The 22,726-nt window shown below is 44.3% G+C and overlaps 2 protein-coding genes and 1 non-coding gene across 4 annotated transcripts in view; 2 read left to right on the forward strand and 1 right to left on the reverse strand.

Moving 5' to 3' along the window:
• The first annotated feature begins 7,105 nt into the window (after positions 1 to 7,105).
• Positions 7,106 to 7,177, forward strand: trnat-cgu (transfer RNA threonine (anticodon CGU)). Its single transcript has one exon. It is a non-coding gene; the product is annotated as a tRNA-Thr (tRNA).
• Positions 7,178 to 11,091: 3,914 nt separating this feature from the next.
• LOC131720845 (nanos homolog 1-like) lies at positions 11,092 to 11,565 on the forward strand. The gene has a single exon (XM_059013030.1). It carries the CDS (start codon positions 11,092 to 11,094, stop codon positions 11,563 to 11,565), a length of 474 nt encoding a protein of 157 aa, XP_058869013.1.
• A 5,537-nt stretch (positions 11,566 to 17,102) lies between these two features.
• LOC117398399 (break repair meiotic recombinase recruitment factor 1-like) overlaps positions 17,103 to 22,726 on the reverse strand; it is an 8,993-nt gene continuing 3,369 nt past the window's right edge. For both annotated transcript variants that reach the window (XM_059013292.1, XM_059013291.1), the window contains exons 5-8: positions 19,109 to 20,647; positions 18,785 to 18,915; positions 17,939 to 18,034; positions 17,103 to 17,623 (exon numbers count right to left, since the gene is read on the reverse strand). In XM_059013292.1, the coding sequence (XP_058869275.1) occupies positions 17,512 to 17,623; positions 17,939 to 18,034; positions 18,785 to 18,915; positions 19,109 to 20,647 (1,878 nt within the window). In that variant the 3' untranslated portion in view covers positions 17,103 to 17,511. The remainder of the gene's footprint in view (positions 17,624 to 17,938; positions 18,035 to 18,784; positions 18,916 to 19,108; positions 20,648 to 22,726) is intronic.

Genomic DNA, 22,726 nt, shown 5'->3' on the forward strand with positions numbered 1-22,726 from the left:
GAGAAAGAGGGGAACGAGAGAGAAAGAGAGGAAGGAGAGAGAAAGAGAGGAAGGAGAGAGAAAGAGAGGAAGGAGAGAGAAAGAGAGGAAGGAGAGAGAAAGAGGGGAACGAGAGAGAAAGAGGGGAGTGATCGAGAAAGAGGGGAACGAGGGAGAAAGAGGGGAGTGATCGAGAAAGAGGGGAACGAGAGAGAAAGAGTGGAACGAGAGAGAAAGAGAAGAACGGGAGAGAAAGAGAGGAGTGATCGAGAAAGAGGGGAACGAGGGAGAAAGAGAGGAGTGATCGAGAAAGAGGGGAACGAGGGAGAAAGAGAGGAGTGATCGAGAAAGAGGGGAACGAGAGAAAAAGAGAGGAGTGATCGAGAAAGAGGGGAACGAGAGAGAAAGAGTGGAACGAGAGAGAAAGAGAAGAACGAGAGAGAAAGAGAAGAACGAGAGAGAAAGAGAGGAACGAGAGAGAAAGAGAGGAACGAGAGAGAAAGAGAGAGGAACGAGAGAGAAAGAGAGAGGAAGAGGGGAACGAGAGAGAAAGAGGGGAACGAGAGAGAAAGGGGAACGAGAGAGAAAGAGAGGAACGAGAGAGAAAGAGAGGAACGAGAGAGAAAGAGAGGAACGAGAGAGAAAGAGAGGAACGAGAGAGAAAGAGGGGAACGAGAGAGAAACAGGGGAACGAGAGAGAAAGAGAGGAGTGATCGAGAAAGAGGGGAACGAGAGAGAACTAGAGAGATAGAGAGGAACGAGAGAGAAGGAGGGGAACGAGAGAGAAGGAGGGGAACGAGAGAGAAAGAGAGGAACAAGAGAGAAAGAGGGGAACGAGAGAGAAAGAGAGGAACGAGAGAGAAAGAGGGGAACGAGAGAGAAAGAGGGGAACGAGAGAGAAAGAGAGGAACGAGAGAGAAAGAGAGGAACGAGAGAGAAAGAGAGAGGAACGAGAGAGGAACGAGAGAGAAAGAGAGGAACGAGAGAGAAAGAGAGGAACGAGAGAGAAAGAGGTGAACGAGAGAGAAAGAGGTGAACGAGAGAGAAAGAGGGGAACGAGAGAGAAAGAGGGGAACGAGAGAGAAAGAGGAGAACAAGAGAGAAAGAGGGGAACGAGAGAGAAAGAGAGGAACGAGAGAGGAATGAGAGAAAGAGAGGAATGAGAGAGAAAGAGGAGAGTGAGAGAGAGGGGAACGAGAGAGAAAGAGGGGAGTGATAGAGAAAGAGAGAGAAAGAGAGGAGTGAAAGAGAGGAATGAGAGAGAAAGAGGAACGAGAGAGAAAGAGGGGAACGAGAGAGAAAGAGAGGAAGGAGAGAGAAAGAGAGGAACGAGAGAAAGAGAAGAACGAGAGAGAAAGAGGGGAACGAGAGTGAAAGAGGGGAACGAGAGTGAAAGAGGGGAACGAGAGTGAAAGAGGGGAACGAGAGAGAACGAGAGAGAAAGAGGGGAACGAGAGAGAAAGAGGGGAGTGATAGAGAAAGAGAGAGAAAGAGAGGAGTGAAAGAGAGGAATGAGAGAGAAAGAGGAACGAGAGAGAAAGAGGGGAACGAGAGAGAAAGAGAGGAAGGAGAGAGAAAGAGAGGAACGAGAGAAAGAGAAGAACGAGAGAGAAAGAGGGGAACGAGAGTGAAAGAGGGGAACGAGAGTGAAAGAGGGGAACGAGAGTGAAAGAGGGGAACGAGAGAGAACGAGAGAGAAAGAGGGGAACGAGAGAGAAAGAGGGGAACGAGAGAGAAAGAGGGGAACGAGAGAGAAAGAGAGGAACGAGAGAGAAAGAGGGGAACGAGAGAGAAAGAGGAGAACGAGAGAGAAAGAGAGGAACGAGAGAGGAATGAGAGGAACGAGAGAGGAATGAGAGAAAGAGAGGAATGAGAGAGAAAGAGGAAAGTGAGAGAAAGAGGGGAGTGATAGAGAAAGAGAGAGAAAGAGGAACGAGAGAGAAAGAGGGGAGTGATAGAGAAAGAGGGGAACGAGAGAGAAAGAGAGGAAGGAGAGAGAAAGAGAGGAACGAGAGAGAAAGAGGTGAACGAGAGAGAAAGAGGGGAACGAGAGAGAAAGAGAGAGGAACGAGAGAGAAAGAGAGAGGAACGAGAGAGAAAGAGAGAGGAACGTGAGAGAAAGAGGGGAACGAGAGAGAAATGAGAGAAAGAGAGGAAGGAGAGAGAAAGAGAGGAAGGAGAGAGAAAGAGAGGAAGGAGAGAGAAAGTGGAACGAGAGAGAAAGAGGGGAGTGATAGAGAAAGAGGGGAACGAGAGAGAAAGAGAGGAACGAGAGAAAGAGAGGAAGGAGAGAGAAAGAGAGGAACGAGAGAGAAAGAGAAGAACGAGAGAGAAAGAGAGGAACGAGAGAGAAAGAGAGAGGAACGAGAGAGAAAGAGAGGAACGAGAGAGAAAGAGAGAGAAAGAGAGAGGAACGAGAGAGAAAGAGAGAGGAACGAGAGAGAAAGAGAGAGGAACGAGAGAGAAAGAGAGGAACGAGAGAGAAAGAGGGGAACGAGAGAGAAAGAGGGGAACGAGAGGGAAAGAGGGGAACGAGAGAGAAAGAGAGGAACGAGAGTGAAAGAGAGGAACGAGAGAGAAAGAGGGGAACAAGAGTGAAAGAGGGGAACGAGAGAGAAAGATGGGAACGAGAGAGAAAGAGGGGAGCGATAGAGAAAGAGGAGAATAAGAGAGAAAGAGGGGAACGAGAGAGAAAGAGAGGAATGAGAGAGGAATGAGAGAAAGAGAGGAATGAGAGAGAAAGAGGAGAGTGAGAGAAAGAGGGGAACGAGAGAGAAAGAGGGGAGTGATAGAGAACGAGAGAGAAAGAGAGGAGTGAAAGAGAGGAATGAGAGAGAAAGAGGAACGAGAGAGAAAGAGGGGAGTGATAGAGAAAGAGGGGAACGAGAGAGAAAGAGAGGAACGAGAGAAAGAGAGGAAGGAGAGAGAAAGAGGGGAACGAGAGAGAAAGAGGGGAACTAGAGAGAAAGAGGGGAACGAGAGAGAAAGAGGGGAACGAGAGAGAAAGAGATGAGGGATCGAGAAAGAGGGGAACGAGAGAGAAAGAGAGGAACGAGAGAGAAAGAGGGGAACGAGAGAGAAGGAGGGGAACGAGAGGGAAAGAGAGGAACGAGAGAGAAAGAGGGGAACGAGAGAGAAAGAGAGGAACGAGAGAGGAATGAGAGAAAGAGAGGAATGAGAGAGAAAGAGGAGAGAGAGAGAAAGAGGGGAACGAGAGAGAAAGAGGGGAAGGAGAGAGAAAGAGAGGAAGGAGAGAGAAAGAGAGGAAGGAGAGAGTAAGAGAGGAAGGAGAGAGAAAGAGGGGAACGAGAGAGAAAGAGGGGAACGAGAGAGAAAGAGGGGAACGAGAGAGAAAGAGAGGAGTGATCGAGAAAGAGGGGAACGAGAGAGAAAGAGAGAGGAACGAGAGAGGAACGAGAGAGAAAGAGGGGAACGAGAGAGAAAGAGGGGAACGAGAGAGAAAGAGGGGAACGAGAGAGAAAGAGAGGAACGAGAGAGAAAGAGGGGAACGAGAGAGAAAGAGGGGAACGAGAGAGAAAGAGGGGAACGAGAGAGAAAGAGGGGAACGAGAGAGAAAGAGAGGAACGAGAGAGGAATGAGAGAAAGAGAGGAATGAGAGAGAAAGAGGAGAGTGAGAGAAAGAGGGGAACGAGAGAGAAAGAGGGGAACGAGAGAGAAAGAGGGGAGTGATAGAGAACGAGAGAGAAAGAGAGGAGTGAAAGAGAGGAATGAGAGAGAAAGAGGAACGAGAGAGAAAGAGGGGAGTGATAGAGAAAGAGGGGAACGAGAGAGAAAGAGAGGAACGAGAGAAAGAGAGGAAGGAGAGAGAAAGAGGGGAACGAGAGAGAAAGATAGGAACGAGAGAGAAAGAGGGGAACGAGAGAGAAAGAGATGAGGGATCGAGAAAGAGGGGAACGAGAGAGAAAGAGAGGAACGAGAGAGAAAGAGGGGAACGAGAGAAAGAGAGGAAGGAGAGAGAAAGAGGGGAGTGATCGAGAAAGAGGGGAACGAGAGAGAAAGAGAGGAAGGAGAGAGAAAGAGAGGAAGGAGAGAGAAAGAGAGGAAGGAGAGAGAAAGAGAGGAACGAGAGAGAAAGAGGGGAACGAGAGAGAAAGAGGGGAGTGATCGAGAAAGAGGGGAACGAGGGAGAAAGAGAGGAGTGATCGAGAAAGAGGGGAACGAGAGAGAAAGAGTGGAACGAGAGAGAAAGAGAAGAACGAGAGAGAAAGAGAGGAGTGATCGAGAAAGAGGGGAACGAGAGAGAAAGAGGGGAACGAGAGAGAAAGAGGGGAACGAGAGAGAAAGAGGGGAACGAGAGAGAAAGAGAGGAGTGATAGAGAAGAAATAAATACTATTAACAGTAGTAATGTCATGGTGAATTTCACTACCTGTACTACCTCTTGTAAACAGCAGAGGGCAGCAGCGACCGCTTGTCACGGAGCTGTGTTCAGATCAAATAACATGTTAGTTTAATACAGTGGTGGCCGGTACGTGGATCGCAGAGATTTTCGGTGGATGTCGGGTCGAATCACAGCATATACTCACACAACAGTGTTTGCTTCGGATGATGGGCAGAGTCTTCTGTGTCGTCCAGTAGAGCAGATGAAATCACAACAGTTTCTGCGTGTGAGACGAACAAAATGCTTGTGTGAAAATACATTTTAATTTAGGCGCACGTAGGCGACTAGAAATTCCTAAAGGTAGACTATAAAAAATAAACGTGATTTATTTTTTCAGCTGGAAAGAAAAAAAAAAAAAAAAAAACTCATTTGGATCTAAACTCAAAGCTCAATCGCAATGCACCCTGGGAATGTAGTTTATTGGTGTCCACTGCCCACTGTTAATCACACATTAAAAACTACAAATCCCATACCCGCCAGTTTCACTGATTTATCAGTGCGATGGCTACTCGTTTCCAGACAGTTTGTCAAACCAAGATGAGGAAAATAACAAATTCAGAGATGTCGGCGTCTTTACAGGGAATGAGCAATGCGGGTGTGTCAGAAGATGAAAGCGAACAGGGAGCTTCGAGTTAGCTGCAGCGTGTTCACAGTCGAGTAAAATACAAGTTCAACCAACAGGGGATAAAAGATTAACCCTGGCTTCAGTTTGACAATGTTAAAAACCTCCATGTTGTTCCCGTTTTATCAGGATGCAGGGGAACTGATGGCAGACCAGACTGCATTTTAACAGAGAGCCAGGAGATCAAACATGAAAATATCTTAAACACAGCGCTTCAAAACGACACGCAGTGTGCGGAGAGGCAGCTCAGCGCCTTCTGAGGAGCATGCGAGCAGGCAGCTAAAATAAATACATAAATAAATAAATAAATAAATAAATAAATAAATGAAACGTGAACCATTTTAATTGTGTTGATGCAAAAGAATTAAACTGCACACGACACGTGTTATGTAAGAAAGAAGGAACAAAAAGATCTGTAGACATTCAACAACACATTTAAGCAAAACATGTTTATTATTATTATTATTATTATTATTATTATTATTATTATTATTATTATTATTATTATTATTATTATTATTATTATTATTATTTGAGTGTGTGTGTCCCTAAATGTCAGTGCGCGTCAAGCATTTATATTAAATCTCGCTTATAATTGCTGGTCATAGCTTTTAGTTGGTCAAAGCAAGTAGTTTTTAATACAGCGCTGTCTGAGTATTTAAAATATGGTTATCTTCAAAATCAAAATGTATTCCAGCAACAGTATGTTAATTAAACGAAACGAACGTTAATTAACTAACGCCGCTCGGAACTTTGGCATTTTTAAATCCTAACGGTCTCTGCTCAGCGGAGTGGAATGTTCAGGAGCCGGTTGCCTAGCAGCGTCTCCGCCTCCTTCTCTGCCCCGCCCCCTCTCTCCCTCTCTCGTTGCTCCAGCTAGGAGTTCACATTCAGCTTCCTTAGATTATATAGCGCCATTCTTTACTAACTTTTACAAATGAGCTTATTGGAGGCTTCGTGTTTTTAAGATGGTTCAGGTGCAGTCCGGGCAGACTGACTGCAGCATCATTACAGTATACCGCACTGCGCTCGGCTTTGTGTGGAGGCTGATACACAAAATAATGAACGACTGGTAAAGAAATCACATGGATTGCTTTTTTTTTTTTTTTTTAATTTAGTCGTTGCCAATTAGTTTTTATTATTTTCTCCCCAATTTGAAATGCGTAATTATTTTTAGGCTCAGCTCACTGCTATCACCCCTGCGCTGACTCGGGAGGGGTGAAGATGAACACACGCTGTCCTCCGAAGCGTGTGCCGTCAGCCGCCCGCTTCTTTACACACTGCGAACTCACCGTGCAGCCGCCTCAGAGCTACAGCGTCGGAGGACAACGCAGCTTACAGGCAAGCCCACAGGCGCCCGGCCAGACTACAGGGGTCGCTGGTGTGCGTGAGCCGAGGACACCCTGGGCTAGCAGATCATGATAATACAATCCACACATCTGTGTTTTGTTTCCCCAGAGTTGGAGAGTAATTCATTAGTAGCAGTGAAAGATGAGAGATGCTCCGGGTTCGATAACCAGTTTAATTGAGGGAGCACACAATAAAGTAAGAGCAGGGTTTGTCATAACGTCTCCAGCATCCCATCATACCTCTTGGTTTACCCAAAATATGCAGATGACCTGGGAAAGAGCAGCGTGCTTCTGAGCGGCTAAACACTCTGCTTGTTCTCATCCAGTTGAAAGGTGCTGTCTGAAGAGGGGGTCTTGAGGTATAGAAGTACCAGTTCTTTTGGATCAAAATAGGTTACTGACAGGCTTGTGGACTGAGGCAGTACTGAAACTTTCAGTTCATTATTATGAAAACAATAAATAAAAAATGGGTGTATACTACAGCCGGTAGAGGGTGTCAAGTGTTTTAAAAAAATACTATTTGCAAAATAGTATTTACTCATTCCTATTTAAAATACATGTCTGGCAACCTATTTTCTATTTGTATTTTAAATAAATATGGAGACCAGTGTTTTCTATTTAAAGAGTTTCCGAGACTATTTTGCCCATCCTTGGCATTCAGCTGTTAACTGTAAGGTTGGTTTCCAGGCAGATTGTCTTTCCGGGCAGCCTTCTCAATAGAGTCCAAGCTTCCGATTTCATTTGCAGTCATGAAGGGTGCGGTGGCCAAGTGGTAAGGTGTCGGTCTCGTAAACCGAAGATCACGGGTTCAATCCCCGTCCGTACCTTGTTGCTGTCTTTAAAACACTATTTGTTACTTGTTTAGCTGAAAAGAAAAATTATATAATGCAACTTGTATTTTAATTTAAATTAAAAAAGGGGGCACTCGGATTTGAACCTGGGATCTCTTGATCTGCAGGCAAATGCTCTACCACTGAGCTATACCCCGACTCCAACGACACCATTTCCTATCAAGCACAACCAATAGTACTCAAAGAAATGAAAGAAGTTATTTACAAACCGCTAACCAAGATCATGCAACAGTCTCTTGACACAGGGGTTGTACCGACAGACTGGAAAATTGCAAACGTAATACCGATCCACAAAAAGGGAGACAAAACCGAACCAGGTAATTACAGACCAATAACTTTTATTATATGAAAACTTATGGAAACTATAATAAGATAAAAAATGGAAAATGACCTATATGGTAACAATATCCTGGGAGACAGTCAGCATGGTTTTAGGAAAGGGAGATCGTGTCTAACTAACCTGCTTGACTTTTTTGAGGATGCAACATTGAAAATGGATAACTGCAAAGCATACGACATGGTCTATTTAGATTTCCAGAAAGTTTTTGACAAAGTCCCACATAAAAGATTAATTCTCAAACTGAACGCAGTAGGGATTCAAGGAAATGCATGCACATGGATTTGGGAGTGGTTAACATGTAGAAAACAGAAAGTACTGATTAGAGGAGAAACCTCAAAATGGAGCGAGGTAACCAGTGGTGTACCACAGGGATCAGTTTTAGGTCCTCTGCTATTCCTAATCTACATTAATGATTTAGATTCTGGTATAGTAAGCAAACTCGTTAAATTTGCAGACGACACAAAAATAGGAGGAGTGGCAAACACTGTTGCAGCAGCAAAGGTCATTCAAAATGATCTAGACAGCATTCAGAATTGGGCAGACACATGGCAAATGACATTTAATAGAGGAAAGTGTTGCATGCGGGCAATAAAAATGTGCATTATAAATATCATATGGGAGATAGTGAAATTGAAGAAGGAATCTATGATAAAGATCTAGGAGTTTATGTTGACTCAGAAATGTCTTCATCTAGACAATGTGGGGAAGCTATAAAAAAGGCCAACAAGATGCTCGGATATATTGTGAGAAGTGTTGAATTTAAATCAAGGGAAGTAATGTTAAAACTCTACAATGCATTAGTGAGACCTCACCTAGAATATTGTGTTCAGTTCTGGTCACCTCGTTACAAAAAAGGATATTGCTGCTCTAGAAAGAGTGCAAAGAAGAGCAACCAGAATTATCCCGGGTTTAAAAGGCATGTCGTATGCAGACAGGCTAAAAGAATTGAATCTGTTCAGCCTTCAACAAAGAAGACTACGCGGCGATCTGATTAAAGCATTCAAAATCCTAAAAGGTATAGACAATGTCAACCCGGGGGACTTCTTTGACTTGAAAAAATAAAAAAGGACCAGGGGTCATAAATGGAGATTAGATAAAGGGGCATTCAGAACAGAAAATAGGAGACACTTTTTTACACAGAGAATTGTGAGGGTCTGGAACCAACTCCCCTGTAATGTTGTTGAAGCCGACACCCTGGGATCCTTCAAGAAGCTGCTTGATGAGATTCTGGGATCAATAAGCTACTAACAACCAAACGAGCAAGATGGGCTGAATGGGGCCTCCTCTCGTTTGTAAACTTTCTTATGTTCTTATGTTCTTAATACCTTAAAGGATTTACTCGACACGGGAATGCATAACACACGTGGTTTATTTACTGGTGATCACCATCTTAACTCTCAGTAAAACTGAATGCAACATCCGGAACCCCAGGCTAGTAATCCTTGTATCTAATTTACATCCAGTAACTTCTAGATGTCAGTATCTAACCATTACAGCCTAACACTATTCAATTATAATGTATACCCAATACATTACAATGTCCACAAGTACCGCTATTTTAGGCTTTTTTAGTGCTCTGAAATATTAGGTGTATTTCATGTTTAAACAGGTCCGCGAAATGTCCGTGAAATCCTCATTATAATCATTATCCTAATGACGTGACCATGGTCATATGATTGAATCCATTCCCCCCACTGCGTTCGGTACGTTTTCTTTTTGATTTTTAGTCACAGACTCGTCAACAGCAGCCATCATGACACTTCACCAGTAAAACCGGACGCACAGGCGCACGCAGCAAGGAACACGCATGACGCATCCCGCATCACGTGACTGTGCAGGTTAACGTGATTGGATAGCCGCATAGATGCAATGCAAACAGCTCACTCAATCAACACGCCCTAAACCAGTAGAGCGTGCCATTGCACCGCCAGCCAGCGCAGCAGCCCCATATACTGCATTTCATAACGAGAAAATAAACATGTCACAAAATCGGGACAAATGGCGTCCCGACAGTACCTCGATCGGGACGCGGGACAAAGCCCCGATAGGTTTCATAAATAATATTTCTACGTTTTCTGTGTAGACAGTCATACTGACGTTCTCATTAATTTAATTAGATTTAACGTTGTATTTTTTATGCATATCATTCCCCCCCCCCCCCCCCCATTCCTTTTTTTCTCATTAACTTAAGCTTACCTTTTCACAGCCTCAATCTCCCCCTGTCCGCGTCATTTTCCAGTTGCAGCTGTCTGTCAGCACTGGATTACATTTGCTCAACATGTGTTGATAATTTGCCCTGAACCGACGCTGCAGCTGGATGTTTGTGTGTATGGAGGCTATACCGCTGTAAAATATCTGTGTGTCCGCCAGAAAATACACACGACCGTGATTACACTAACATTATTAAAACATTTTAGAAGTTAAAATAAAACAGATGCCGGTATTAATATACTCGGTCTGTTTTTATAGATTCGCTGAAGTTTTAAATTATACATGTACAGTAGTTGCTTCTGATTCATGTCGTTTAAATTAAATGCACTTCATTTTCTGATATTCGGATTCTTCAATCTCTGCGCCACGCATTCTCGCTTCTCATTGGTCAGTTTCTCTGGTTACGGCTGCGCAGCTCCAGGATCGGATCAGGATTTCGGATCAGTGGAGCTTGGTTCTGATCCGCTTAGTACAACGCCTTTTCATGATCCGGCTCCAGTGAGCCCGGATCCGATCCTGCTTTTTGATCTCGTCAGTATAACCGGCCCCAGGTGTAACACTGTGGTGTTTGGTCATGTGGAACTCTAAAGAATTGCTAAACGTTATGGGTTTAATTTGTGTCGTAGTTTAATGTTTAGATTTTAAACACCAGCCCTGTTATAAACCCGTACAAAATGTTTAAAAAGTGTTGCAAATCATAAACACGTCCCAGAGTTTACAAAATAAACACCGCAGGGTGTTTGAATCCGAACACATTTAGAATTACAAACTCAGTGAGGTGTTTGAAAAGAGTTTTAAAGTTAAACACTCGGTCTTGCAGTGTACGATACTGTGTTAATACACACACTGTATGTGAATCTGCAGGTTACCATCCCTGTCAACGCGTTTCCACAATTCATGTACAGTAACAAATATTAATAAACTGACGTCAGAGACCGGTCCTGGCGTCAAAGATTCATTCCATTCCGCGTCGCTGATTCTGCACACCGCTGAACCCCGCGGTTTCAAACGTCTTGTATTATTATAAAAATTCACCATCGAATAATATTATAAAAAGAAAAGAAAGAAAAATGAAATCGCGAGTTGCAAAGTGTTGCAGCTTGAATGCGCCTGGAGGTTAGTTGGTCGGTTCTTTTCGATGGTTTGTTGTATTGATTTCGGGCCGCCTTGGTCAAGGATTTGAGGAACGGGGTGTTACTGTATCCCGGGACCCTGCCTTCAAATTCAAATTCAGGTTCTGGATTGACAGGTCGAAGCTTGAGTACTGGTGGCGACTCCGTGTGCAGACAGTTCAACCGCAAGTCTTTGTGTGTGTATCGTTATTTTACTTTGATAAAATATGGACCGCGGTAACCAGAGCTTCGACGTGTGGAAAGACTACTTCGGTCTGGTCGAATTGCTGCAGGAAACGAGGACTCGTGGCGCTGCTGGAAGCGAGCCGGGTCCCGAACCGAGTCCCGGTGCTGCAGCCGGCATGGCGGCGACACAGCCCGACCGCGGCACGAAGCAGCAGAGCGCTTCAGAAGTCAAGTCGCCGGCGCTAAACCAACACGACCCGACGGACGGAGGAAGCAAGTGCTGCGTGTTTTGCAAAAAGAACGTGGAGTCCAGAAAGGTCTACAACAGCCACAGCTTTAAGGACGGTGACAAAGTGCTGTGCCCCTATCTCAGACGCTACAAGTGCCCGCGTTGCGGTGCCACCGGAGATGAAGCGCACACGAAGCGCTACTGCCCGCAGCGTAACACAGACTACCACGGCCCGCTAAAGAGAAGCGAGACGGGCAAGGCGCCAGGGGGAGCCCCCCTTCAGTGATACCCCAAGAATATATCTGAGATGCACTCGGCCCAGAACCGCCCCAAACCGGCAGAATCCGATTCAAGTCTGGGGAAGTAAAAACACAACTGGGACGGCGGGTAACCGTTCTTCCTCAAAAAAACAAACCAAACCAAACCCCAGTTGTTTTAAATGTCGGTTTGTTGTTTGTTTTCGCTGCACTTTGCTGCCGTGCTGTCTGCGTTTACAAGCTGTACTTTGTTTTGTGCTATAAATAAATATTCGGCATGTTAATGTATTACGAGTCTAACACACAGTATATGCGTGTCTATATGTATATATGTAAATGTTTTGGATTGCATGTAGAGTTCTTCAGTATATATGTAAAGGTTTTGGATTGCATGTAGAGTTCTTCAGTATAGATGTATATATGTAAAGGTTTTGAATTGCATGTAGAGTTCTTCAGTATATATGTAAAGGTTTTGAATTGCATGTAGAGTTCTTCAGTATATATGTAAAGGTTTTGAATTGCATGTAGAGTTCTTCAGTATAGATGTAAAGGTTTTGGATTGCATGTAGAGTTCTTCAGTATAGATGTAAAGGTTTTGTATTGCATGTAGAGTTCTTCAGTATAGATGTAAAGGTTTTGGATTGCATGTAGAGTTCTTCAGTATATATGTAAATGTTTTGAATTGCATGTAGAGTTCTTCAGTATATATGTAAATGTTTTGAATTGCATGTAGAGTTCTTCAGTATATATGTAAATGTTTTGAATTGCATGTAGAGTTCTTCAGTATATATGTAAAGGTTTTGTATTGCATGTAGAGTTCTTCAGTATATATGTAAAGGTTTTGGATTGCATGTAGAGTTCTTCAGTATAGATGTATATATGTAAAGGTTTTGGATTGCATGTAGAGTTCTTCAGTATAGATGTATATATGTAAAGGTTTTGGATTGCATGTAGAGTTCTTCAGTATAGATGTAAAGGTTTTGGATTGCATGTAGAGTTCTTCAGTATATATGTAAAGGTTTTGTATTGCATGTAGAGTTCTTCAGTATATATGTAAAGGTTTTGTATTGCATGTAGAGTTCTTCAGTATATATGTAAAGGTTTTGTATTGCATGTAGAGTTCTTCAGTATAGATGTAAATGTGTTGAATTGCATGTAGAGTTCTTCAGTATATATGTAAAGGTTTTGGATTGCATGTAGAGTTCTTCAGTATATATGTATATATGTAAAGGTTTTGGAATGCATGTAGAGTTCTTCAGTATAGATGTAAAGGTTTTGGATTGCATGTAGAGTTCTTCAGTATAGATGTATATATGTAAAGGTTTTGGATTGCATGTAGAGTTCTTCAGTATATATGTAAATGTGTTGAATTGCATGTAGAGTTCTTCAGTATATATGTAAAGGTTTTGGATTGCATGTAGAGTTCTTCAGTATATATGTATATATGTAAAGGTTTTGGATTGCATGTAGAGTTCTTCAGTATATATGTATATATGTAAAGGTTTTGGATTGCATGTAGAGTTCTTCAGTATATATGTATATATGTAAAGGTTTTGGATTGCATGTAGAGTTCTTCAGTATATATGTAAAGGTTTTGGATTGCATGTAGAGTTCTTCAGTATATATGTATATATGTAAAGGTTTTGAATTGCATGTAGAGTTCTTCAGTATATATGTAAAGGTTTTGGATTGCATGTAGAGTTCTTCAGTATATATGTAAAGGTTTTGGATTGCATGTAGAGTTCTTCAGTATATATGTAAAGGTTTTGGATTGCATGTAGAGTTCTTCAGTATAGATGTATATATGTAAAGGTTTTGGATTGCATGTAGAGTTCTTCAGTATATATGTATATATGTAAAGGTTTTGGATTGCATGTAGAGTTCTTCAGTATATATGTATATATGTAAAGGTTTTGAATTGCATGTAGAGTTCTTCAGTATATATGTAAATGTGTTGAATTGCATGTAGAGTTCTTCAGTGTATATATGTAAAGATTTTGTATTGCATGTAGAGTTCTTCAGTATATATGTAAATGTGTTGAATTGCATGTATAGTTCTTCAGTATATATGTAAAGGTTTTGGATTGCATGTAGAGTTCTTCAGTATATATGTATATATGTAAAGGTTTTGGATTGCATGTAGAGTTCTTCAGTATATATGTAAATGTTTTGAATTGCATGTAGAGTTCTTCAGTATATATGTAAAGGTTTTGGATTGCATGTAGAGTTCTTCAGTATATATGTAAAGGTTTTGAATTGCATGTAGAGTTCTTCAGTATATATGTAAAGGTTTTGAATTGCATGTAGAGTTCTTCAGTATAGATGTAAAGGTTTTGGATTGCATGTAGAGTTCTTCAGTATAGATGTAAAGGTTTTGTATTGCATGTAGAGTTCTTCAGTATAGATGTAAATGTGTTGAATTGCATGTAGAGTTCTTCAGTATATATGTAAATGTTTTGAATTGCATGTAGAGTTCTTCAGTATATATGTAAATGTTTTGAATTGCATGTAGAGTTCTTCAGTATATATGTAAATGTTTTGAATTGCATGTAGAGTTCTTCAGTATATATGTAAAGGTTTTGTATTGCATGTAGAGTTCTTCAGTATATATGTAAAGGTTTTGGATTGCATGTAGAGTTCTTCAGTATAGATGTATATATGTAAAGGTTTTGGATTGCATGTAGAGTTCTTCAGTATAGATGTATATATGTAAAGGTTTTGGATTGCATGTAGAGTTCTTCAGTATAGATGTAAAGGTTTTGGATTGCATGTAGAGTTCTTCAGTATAGATGTATATATGTAAAGGTTTTGAATTGCATGTAGAGTTCTTCAGTATATATGTAAAGGTTTTGTATTGCATGTAGAGTTCTTCAGTATATATGTAAAGGTTTTGTATTGCATGTAGAGTTCTTCAGTATATATGTAAAGGTTTTGTATTGCATGTAGAGTTCTTCAGTATAGATGTAAATGTGTTGAATTGCATGTAGAGTTCTTCAGTATATATGTAAAGGTTTTGGATTGCATGTAGAGTTCTTCAGTATATATGTATATATGTAAAGGTTTTGGAATGCATGTAGAGTTCTTCAGTATAGATGTAAAGGTTTTGGATTGCATGTAGAGTTCTTCAGTATAGATGTATATATGTAAAGGTTTTGGATTGCATGTAGAGTTCTTCAGTATATATGTAAATGTGTTGAATTGCATGTAGAGTTCTTCAGTATATATGTAAAGGTTTTGGATTGCATGTAGAGTTCTTCAGTATATATGTATATATGTAAAGGTTTTGGATTGCATGTAGAGTTCTTCAGTATATATGTATATATGTAAAGGTTTTGGATTGCATGTAGAGTTCTTCAGTATAGATGTATATATGTAAAGGTTTTGGATTGCATGTAGAGTTCTTCAGTATATATGTAAATGTGTTGAATTGCATGTAGAGTTCTTCAGTATATATGTAAAGGTTTTGGATTGCATGTAGAGTTCTTCAGTATATATGTATATATGTAAAGGTTTTGAATTGCATGTAGAGTTCTTCAGTATATATGTAAAGGTTTTGGATTGCATGTAGAGTTCTTCAGTATATATGTAAAGGTTTTGGATTGCATGTAGAGTTCTTCAGTATATATGTAAATGTTTTGAATTGCATGTAGAGTTCTTCAGTATATATGTAAAGGTTTTGAATTGCATGTAGAGTTCTTCAGTATATATGTATATATGTAAAGGTTTTGGATTGCATGTAGAGTTCTTCAGTATATATGTAAAGGTTTTGTATTGGATAGTTCTTCACCTCACTGCTCCTCGATTGCATTGTTCCAAGGAGTTTACACCCAATATAAACAATCTACATTTATTCTTCGTTGTGTCTCTATTCTTTGGTTTTTTGTGTCGCTGCACATTATTATTAACTTCAATTTCAAACATTTCTGTACTTTTACAAGAAACACGCAAAACTCTTGCATTACCATTAACTCACTGTGCTTCATGCAGTCGAATGAAACCCGCTGAATAATGTGACCTTAACATATTGAATAAAACACCGCTTTGTAGTTTTCCAGATACTAAACAAAAAAAACTGACAAATTAAAAAATGGGACATTTCAAAATCTAACATGAAATACTACTGTACTGCTATTGTGGCTTCCGGTAGACTTTTGCAGTATCATTTTGCAGCTTCTTTTGATTACACGATGTTAAATAAAATATCTACATTGTGTTCAGATAGGTTTTCTTTTTTTTTATATGTCAATCCTAAAATTGTTTTTTGGTGCAAAACATTTGACCTGAGCTGCAGATTTCACTTTGGCTTCAGAACTAGAAACAAACAGCAATTACAAAAAGAAAGCCTTTGATAAAAAAAAATAAAGAGCTCTCTCCTGCAGGGGGCGATAGGCGAATGCAGTCCCTAAAGAGCCGTTTTTCTGAGCTGGAGCTCTGCTTATTATACTCAGTATATATGCCGTGGCTCCTGCCCCTGTCCCCTCACCCTATCCTGGCTAGTCGCAGCCCGTGCTCGGGTGATGTCACTCCAGTCGTCAGTCACTTTAAGGTTCGCTTCCTGTGGAGTGTTTTTAACACGTGCTTCGGATCTGTTTTCTGTGACGCAGATCAGTTTGCAGACGTCAGGTTTGAGGAGTTTTGCTGGTGATGGGATCTTCACGGTGAACTACATGTTACACGGCAACTGAAATCCGTGAAAAAAATAAATAAAACAAAACAGCCGTAGTCACACGCGACATCTTCAAGCTGTGATCTAGGTCAGGATAAAAACTAGAAAACAGCTTTTTAAAAGGAATTCCAATACAAACCTTCCACACCAATGAGAACAGAGAGTAACTTCAGTATGAGAGAACAAACTTTACTCAACATGTAAAAAAAAAAAAAAAAAAAACATTTGGTAAGCCGCTTGAAAACAATCAATTAAATAAATAATAAATAAAAAAAACATTTATAAAAGACAACCAGATACTCAAAGTATTTTCTAAAACCGTTTAGACTTTAAGAACGTAAAAAAAATAACCCAACAAACACACACACAGAAGCACCTGACCACTGCAGCTCAGTGACTGCTGAATATTTTTGCGCTGCTCTCTTTGTCGTGTGTCTGCGGGTGCCTCAATTACTTAATTGCTCTAAATTATTTGACGAATTGGACACATTAAACACTTCTCTCTCCCCGGCCTCACAATGTTTCACAGCTCCTGCACACTTTGAATCAAGGGCATTTTTTTTTTTAAACTGTCAATTTAAAAGACCTTGAAAAAAAAATTCTTATTAAAAAGCAGTCATGTAGCAGACGCTTTTGTCCAAAGCGACTTATAGAGACCAGGGGGTGAGCGATGCATCACAACTGCTGCTGCTGCAGAGTCACTCACAAGGATGTCCGATTGAACAAATAAGTTAGAAGAATGAAGTGAAACTCAAGCGCTCAAGTTGGAATGAAAAACTGGAGGACTGGAGTTTGCCGGCCCTGCTCTGGCGGTGTGTCTCCCAGCGGGGTTACAGGTCCTTGGGGTGGGCAGTGTGTCTCCAGCGGGGTTACAGGTCCTTGGGGTTGGTGGTGCGTCTCCCAGCGGGGTTACAGGTCCTTGGGGTTGGTGGTGCGTCTCCCAGCGGGGTTACAGGTCCTTGGGGTTGGCGGTGTGTCTCCCAGCAGGGTTACAGGTCCTTGGGGTTGGTGGTGCGTCTCCCAGCGGGGTTACAGGTCCTTGGGGTTGGTGGTGCGTCTCCCAGCGGGGTTACAGGTCCTTGGGGTTGGTGGTGCGTCTCCCAGCGGGGTTACAGGTCCTTGGGGTTGGCGGTGCGTCTCCCAGCGGGGTTACAGGTCCTTGGGGTTGGTGGTGCGTCTCCCAGCGGGGTTACAGGTCCTTGGGGTTGGCGGTGCGTCTCCCAGCGGGGTTACAGGTCCTTGGGGTTGGCGGTGCGTCTCCCAGCGGGGTTACAGGTCCTTCTGGTTGGCAGTGTGTCTCCCAGCGAGGTTACAGGTCCTTGGGGTTGGCGGTGTAGCGAGCAGCTCCCCTCCAGCCCAGCCTGGCCCTGCGGGGGTTCCTTCCAGACTGCAGCTCCCGGTGAGTCAGCATGATGAGCCGGCTGAAAAAGGGCCCGCACACGATGTCAGAAACAGGGGAGGAGAGGAGAGACAGAGAGACACAGAGCAGGCAGTGCGGCTTCACAGTGCAGCTAGATGACAAGCAGAGCAAAAAGCACAGCATTACGCAGACAGGGAGAGAGAGAGAGAACGGGGAAGGGATGCGTAACCAGGCACGGGTGCAAACTGCAGATACAGAGAGACAACAGATTGTCAGGAAGATCTTTGTAACGACAGACAGAGGCAGACACACAGTCCAGAGCGAGTGAAAGGAGCGAGCAGTGAAGCGGTCTGGTGTCTCGGGTGAGTTCACTTACTTGATCTGCGAGAGCTCCTCTATGAGTCCGCACACCAGCTCGCTGGCGTCCTCGTAGTCCTGCAGAGACTGGGACCGGGGCTCGGGCATCGCCTCCCTGAAGACAAGAACACAGAGCAGCACTGAAACAGCCAGCCAGCCACTGCAGCTGTAAAGCCAGCCAGCCACTGCAGCTGTAACGTCTCCACTGGAGTAGGACACCTAGCATCTAACTGAGACATTTTAGGATTGAAACATCATTTAAAAAAACAAATAAATCAATAAATAAATAAATAAATAAACACTATTTGAACATCATTTTGATCTGTTATTTAACATCATGTAATCAAAGAAACAACAAAACGATATCCTGAAAATAAAGTCGACCTGAAGCCATAATATCAGCACAGCAGCATTTCATGTTAGATTTCCAAACGTCACATTTGTCGTCAGTTTTTCATTAAGTACATGGGAAAACTACAAAGCGGTGGTGTGTAACTCAATATGTGAACGTAACGTTATTCAGCAGGTTTCATCCGACTTTACGCAGCAAAATGAGTTTGTTCTATAGGGGGACCACAGCTGTATAGAGGCACCGGGGGCGATCCCCCAGCCTCTGCTGAATGCTTCATTGTAAAACCTTCAGCAGCCTTCTGTTCAAAAAGACGACTTCTAATCTAAACGCTTTCCACTGGATTTGAGTTTTTCTTTCAGCGTTTCAATGTTAAAGCGCTTCGTAGCGGTTGCTAGTCATGGGGTGACCGCCAGAGAATTACCTTCTGAACAAAAGGACACAAACACTCCATTCAAACACACTAATGGAGAACAGATGTTTGAAAACATCCCCCCTCCCTCCCTCTCCGCTTACCCCAGTGTGATCTCGTGGAGCTGCGAGTCCGAGATGGAGCCGATGGAGAGAGGCAGCTCCAGGGCAGAACCACCGGACTCTGTCCCAAGGACGGGGAGCGGAGCCGGGAGAGAGCAGGAGTCAGGGAAGCGCTGCAACACACACAGGAGATTCTTACAGAGCGATAGAGGCTGCCTGGAAACCATGGCAAACTCAGTGCTATATAATCCTGAGGGGGGGAGACTGACTGACTGCTAAAACATCAGGAGAAACTTTAATAAGGGACCATGTTAATATGACTCTGACTGACTGATCCGCTGCCCACAGTAAACGCCGGTCACTCACCTGCGTGGAGCAGCTCTGCAGAAACTCAGAGTCCCACTCGCTGTGATCCTCGCAGCTCTGTGTGGCCCCCGTGTCCTCTCTCTCAGACTCGGGGCTCCCCCGGGCAGCAGCTGGGGTAATGGGGTGGGGTCCCCCCTCCTCTCGATCCTGGGCGGCCGAGGCAGGGTCTGTCTGTCCGCCTGCCCCAGCTGCTCCCTGGAGACTTCCCTCCGCCTCGGTGTGAGTCAGATCAGGGCAGGCTGTCTCAGCGCACACTAGCACGGTCCTCACCTCCCTCTTCCCAGCAGCAGCAGCAGCAGCACTGGTGGCAGGCTTGCACCGCCTTGACCGCGCCGCCCCCTTAGCCTTGCGCTGCCCGGCCCCCGCGTCGCTCGAGTCTTCCATCTCCAGCACGGCAAAGCGGGATTCCCAGTCCCTCTCCTCCAGCACGCACGGGTTCACGTACACGGCTGCTGGTTTGGATTCTGCTGCTGCTGCTGCACTGGATGATGACGTTGACAGTTTGTTGTTCTCTGAAAGCTTTATTTGTCCCCAGTCGCTTCCCTCTCCCTCTCCGAAGCTCTGCGATGCTTTTAACTCTTCCGTCTCGGTTCTGCTCTGTGAATGGCTTTGTTGGGTTTTTCTCATGAAATCCTTCTCGTTCATTTCAGGGCCCGCCTCCTCACTGTCTTGGATTTTCCTGCCTGCTGCCGATTCCGCGTCCTCATTCCCGAGTCGGATCCGGGATCGCCCCGCGCAGCTCCGAGGGGACCAGGAGGCGGCAGAGGCACGAGGCAGCGTTGTTGTTCCGGATCCCGGATTTGGGAAAACTTGCGAGCCCTTCTCCATCGCGACTCCTCGCCCCTGCCTGGGGATCACCCCTTTGCAGAGCCTCGTAGATTCTTCTCTCTCAGGAACGGAGGCTGCTGATGCTGCTGCTGCTGGTAGGGCAGGGGGCTCTCCGGGGGTTCCGCAGTGGGAATGTGGGGGTGCAGGCTGAGCCCCAGCTTCGATGCAAGGCTCCGCCACCCCCTTTCCCTGCAGATCGGCCGATGTTTCAGCCTGTGTCTCGGGGTAAGTCTCAACGTGTTTCGGCTTGGCTGACTTGGACTGCTTCCCCCCCTCTGTAAACACAGCCTCCGCGCTCCCTAATAAACAGGCTAGCCCTCCCTGTGGACTACCAGCAACACCACCGCCCTGCGTTTCTGTACCCTCCAACCCCAGAGAGGCTTTTAATCCAGGGGTCCCGCACCCCTCGGGATGGGGTAGGAGCTCCTGCACCCCCTCTCCTGCCCCCCCTTGCTCCGTTACAGTGGGCTGCTGCCTCTCTGGATCTGCCTCCTGTCTCTGCTCTCCCGAAGTGCTGGCTTTGTGGTTCGGCCCCTGCGCTCCCCCGTGACTGTGGAGGGTGGCGTCTCCCTGCCCCGGCCCTTCCCCTACCCCCCTGTGCTGGTCCGAAGTGGTATCCTCCGGCGCGCTGGGCTGAGCGACATCATCATCATCCTCCTCATCATCATCGCAGGATAAGCCCGCAGTGGAGGAGCGGCCCGGGAGGATATTCTGAAAACGCAAGCACAGCAGACAGCAGTTCACTAAAACAAGGAAAGCAACTTCAAAATACATTACTTAAAATAGTTAAAATAGTTTGAACTGACCCCCCTCCTGCCCGCCACCTTCTTACCCTTCATATGGAGTCTGCAGTATAGAAAACTAATGCAATTACTGAAATACTGTTTTTGTTACTGGGATCCTTATGGGCCGATAGAGTCCATCTGTTATTATTAATTATTAATTTAGCAGACGTTTTTATCCAAAGTGACTTAGAGACTAGAGGGTGAGCTAAGCTTCATCAACAACTGCTGCTGCGGCAGAGTCACTTCCAATAGGACCTTGTTTGTTTCACGTCTCATCTGAAGGATGTCTGTCTGTCTGTCACTCTACATGGTGAGCACGATCACTGCTCCTGATTTCACACCGGTCTCCACCCATCTTGTATCACACGCTCCTGAGCCTCCTTTCAGGTTGCTTTGGGCTGTAACCCCGATACAAACCCTCAGTTTAACACCAGTGCAATTAGGAGGGATATGTCCTCGTTTGGTTAAGGTGTGTTTTTTTCTTTTTAATATATAAACGTTTTACCCGAGCCCAGGTGCTGCTCTTCAGTTCTAGTTGCCCTGCCTAAGACACGCTGTTATTACAGAGTCCAGCCGCACGAGTCTCTACAGAAGCGGGAGCCTCGGACACGCTGTTATTACAGAGTCCAGCCGCGCAAGTCTTTACAGAAGCGGGAGCCTCGGACACGCTGTTATTACAGAGTCCAGTCGCGCGAGTCTCTACAGAAGCGGGAGCCTCGGACACGCTGTTATTACAGAGTCCAGCCGCGCGAGTCTCTACAGAAGCGGGAGCCTCAGACACGCTGTTATTACAGAGTCCAGTCGCGCGAGTCTCTACAGAAGCGGGAGCCTCGGACACGCTGTTATTGCAGAGTCCAGCCGCGCGAGTCTCTACAGAAGCGGGAGCCTCGGACACACTGTTATTACAGAGTCCAGCCGCACGAGTCTTTACAGAAGCGGGAGCCTCGGACACGCTGTTATTACAGAGTCCAGCCGCGTGAGTCTCTACAGAAGCGGGAGCCTCGGACACGCTGTTATTGCAGAGTCCAGCCGTGCGAGTCTCTACAGAAGCGGGAGCCTCGGACACGCTGTTATTACAGAGTCCAGACGCACGAGTCTTTATAGAAGCGGGAGCCTCGGACGCGCTGTTATTACAGAGTCCAGACGCACGAGTCTTTATAGAAGCGGGAGCCTCGGACACGCTGTTATTACAGAGTCCAGCCACACGAGTCTTTACAGAAGCGGGAGCCTCGGACACGCTGTTATTACAGAGTCCAGCCGCGCGAGTCTCTACAGAAGCGGGAGCCTCAGACACGCTGTTATTACAGAGTCCAGCCGCGCGAGTCTCTACAGAAGCGGGAGCCTCGGACACGCTGTTATTACAGAGTCCAGCTGCGCGAGTCTTTACAGAAGCGGGAGCCTCGGACACACTTATTATAAAAAGTGTTCACGTATTTGATACAGATGTAAGAGTGATTTTTTTTATATATGTATTGTAAGACAGCAGGGAGGGTGTTAAAATCCTCCCTGTGTAGGATATGTGCGCAGGCACCTTGTTTGTTAGTTTGCTCTATTGTTTGATTGTTTTGCTTTGTCGTTACTTTGATTTGTTAATTGTTTTATTATTGATTATCCCCTGCACCTGGTGCTTATTATTAAATTAGAGCCAGGTGCAGGGTATAAAAGAGAGGCTGTCAGTTTGCTCGGGGCTGCTGAGGAGAAGGAGGCAGAAAGGGGTGCTCTGCTTCCAAGCAGTCCTGTATGTTTGAAGAAGAGTGTGTTTTTGCATTTGGCAGGTAAACGTCTTAGCCGTCCTGCCCGATAGTGAGGTTCCCGTGTGTCTAGTTAGTGCTCGTATAGAGCGAGGAGTTTATTTTGTGTTTAGTTTTTGTGTTTGTTTTGTGTTTATTAAAAAAAATAGCGCGTCAGCGCTGTAAAAACTAGTTTCTGGAGTCCTGGGTCTATTTTTAAAGGGGCAAGAACCGTGTGTGGTGCCGGCTAGTTCACAGTATATATTATACAATTA

This window comes from Acipenser ruthenus, chromosome 45, assembly GCF_902713425.1.
Source record: "Acipenser ruthenus chromosome 45, fAciRut3.2 maternal haplotype, whole genome shotgun sequence".
Lineage (NCBI taxonomy): Eukaryota > Metazoa > Chordata > Actinopteri > Acipenseriformes > Acipenseridae > Acipenser > Acipenser ruthenus.

Bases quoted from the DNA above. Each gene is read 5' to 3' on its own strand.
- LOC131720845 (XM_059013030.1), top strand. From the start codon at position 11,092: ATGGACCGCGGTAACCAGAGCTTCGACGTGTGGAAAGACTACTTCGGT.